At 40.1% G+C, this 2,262-nt stretch overlaps 1 protein-coding gene across 1 annotated transcript; it reads right to left on the minus strand.

Annotated features, from left to right (window-relative positions):
- Positions 1-318: 318 nt before the first annotated feature.
- On the minus strand, positions 319-1,137 carry LOC123834777 (succinate dehydrogenase cytochrome b560 subunit, mitochondrial-like). Its single transcript, XM_045863800.1, has 2 exons — positions 1,059-1,137; positions 319-956 (listed from the first exon to the last, which is right to left on the minus strand). The coding sequence occupies exons 1-2, from the start codon at positions 1,135-1,137 to the stop codon at positions 319-321; spliced, it is 717 nt and encodes a 238-aa protein (XP_045719756.1).
- Between the last annotated feature and the right edge of the window lie 1,125 nt (positions 1,138-2,262).

The raw sequence follows: 2,262 nt of genomic DNA on the forward strand, positions 1-2,262 counted from the left end.
CAATGATAATTTTCTGGATCTTCCTTTTGCCTTGAAAACTATATCTTTTCCCCAAAGCACCTACTTCAAAAATCACCTGACCCTGTTTATCTCCCTCTAGCTGGAACAGGCTAATTCCCCTCCACCCCATCCCTCTTCTTTCAGTCATATTGTGTGGGTGCCGAAGACTCTGGGCTCTGACCAATGAACAGAACTGTCCTTTAAGCTAGCGACCCACAGGCAGTGGCACCCAAAGCCCCACTCCCAGTCCCCATGGCAGAAGCCACAGAGCTGGCATTTGTTTTCACTGTCTCAGGATGAGGAGCCAAAAGCTGACCATCAGCGCAAATCAATGCCGAATATGGAGAGAGAATGAGGGCTCCTAGATCCAGAGTAGGCTGCAAGCTGGGGCAGGAAAAGAGAATTTTTGAGTCGTCCCATCTTTAGAAACAAGGGGGAAACGGGATCATTCTCCACTGCTATGGTCCTATTAGCTACTCTACTGCTACTGAGCTCCAAGGTGATGTGCAAGCTCAAAAGGCTCTGAATAAAGCAGGAGAACTTTGCCCTGGCTGGAGAAGGGAGTAACATAGGAAGAGAGGTCAATGAATCATTTATAGGAAGACCAGTGATGGGAACTTCAGCTCTTAACGTGGCTGTCAGCCCTGAAAAGGACAATCCAGTAAGAACCGAGACAACCACTCCAGACTGGTGTAGCTGGGGAATCTTCAGGCCTTTCCCTAGGTCCCACACCAAGTGTTTGATCCCATTCCAGGTGTGATACATGAGAGGGAAGACAAGTGCAGATTTGGCTGTGTAGATAAGTGATCTCCCCAGACACAGGAACTTTACAAGTTCCAAATGAGATTGAAAGGTCCCCAGAGCCAAGAGGGCCAACAAGCCAGAAAGGGAGACCCCTGTACTCAAGGCCATACCAGTACCACAGTGGCAAATGGATATTGCCATGGGAAGAGATCAACTGTAGATAGTGATATGCAGAGACAGAAGACAGTTTAAACTAGTATTCTTTTTCCAGAACTTCTGCATCCCTTCTGTGGCTGTAGTTCCCAAAGGAACAGCATTTCTGATACAGAACCTAGGACTAAAATGGGCACAGAGGCAATGACAGCCAACATGTCTCAACAAGAGTGCAGCCATCTTCTCTACTGATCTACTTTTAAATAAACTGATTCATGCTTTTGCATATCTGTTCTGCTTTTAAATCCATCTAGTCAATGTCTTTCCATTATTTTGGTTAGTACATACTTAAATTCTAGAATTTTCTTTTTTTACATAGTTTGTGTTTCTCTACTGGAAGTCCATTTGACAAACCACTATAATCATATTTTTTCTTTAACTTCTTAATATAGTTTTCTTTAATTCCTTTAACATATTTATAAAAGCATCTATGAAGTCTGCTAAATCCAACGTATTGATCCACTTAGAGACATTTTCTACTGACTGCTTTTTTTCTTGACTATGGGTCAGTTTTTCTGTGTCTGTGTATGCCTTGTAATTTTTGTTGTTGAAAATTGGACAATGTTAGATAAAATAACGTAACAACTTCAGGCTCTTTATTTTTCTTACCTGAAGTTTTATTTTTTATGTGTTTTTTTGTGACTTAAATTTATTGAATCTTTCCCCACATGGTATGCAGGTATTAATGTCACTGATCATTTTTTCTTGTTATTATTTTCACACTGGTTAGTTAGAAGTTGCCCCAGTGACTGAATGGATTAGTTGTCAGATAGCTGAGTATTTTTCCCCCTCAAATATCTTGAGATTGTAAGGCTTCCTTTTCTGACAGAAGATTTTTATGTGGATTGGAGAGAGTGTTCCTGTGATCAGTTAATTTTCAAGTCCATCTGAGGCTTTTACTTTTTTCTGTGTCCTCTTGGGTTTTCCCTGTTTGTATGCAAAGTTCCCAAATTAGTGAGAGATGTATGCAGAACTTCCTCAGTTCTTCTTTAGTTTTCTTAGTTTTACTAGGTCTCCATTAATTTTTTGTTTTTGTTTTGTTTTGTTTTTGCCACTCAGGACATAGAGATTTATGCTTTACCGTGTGCCACTTACTGAGATTGAAAATATGGAAAACAGAGTTATGTAACCTTTAAGAGATGTTTTGATATTATTAAAAAACCAAACTCATATCTGAGTTCTTTAGGTCAGTAACAGTCTCATTTTACTTTCAAACTTTAAGGACATTTGGGGGGGGGCAGTGGAGGGGAGACATGATTAGATTGGAATAGTCTGAGCCTTGATTCTGAAAGAGCTAAATTTGAA

Source organism: Mirounga angustirostris, unplaced genomic scaffold, assembly GCF_029215605.1.
Source record: "Mirounga angustirostris isolate CCGP_5_RB_7025 unplaced genomic scaffold, mMirAng1.0.hap1 SCAF_1, whole genome shotgun sequence".
NCBI classification, from domain to species: Eukaryota; Metazoa; Chordata; class Mammalia; order Carnivora; family Phocidae; genus Mirounga; species Mirounga angustirostris.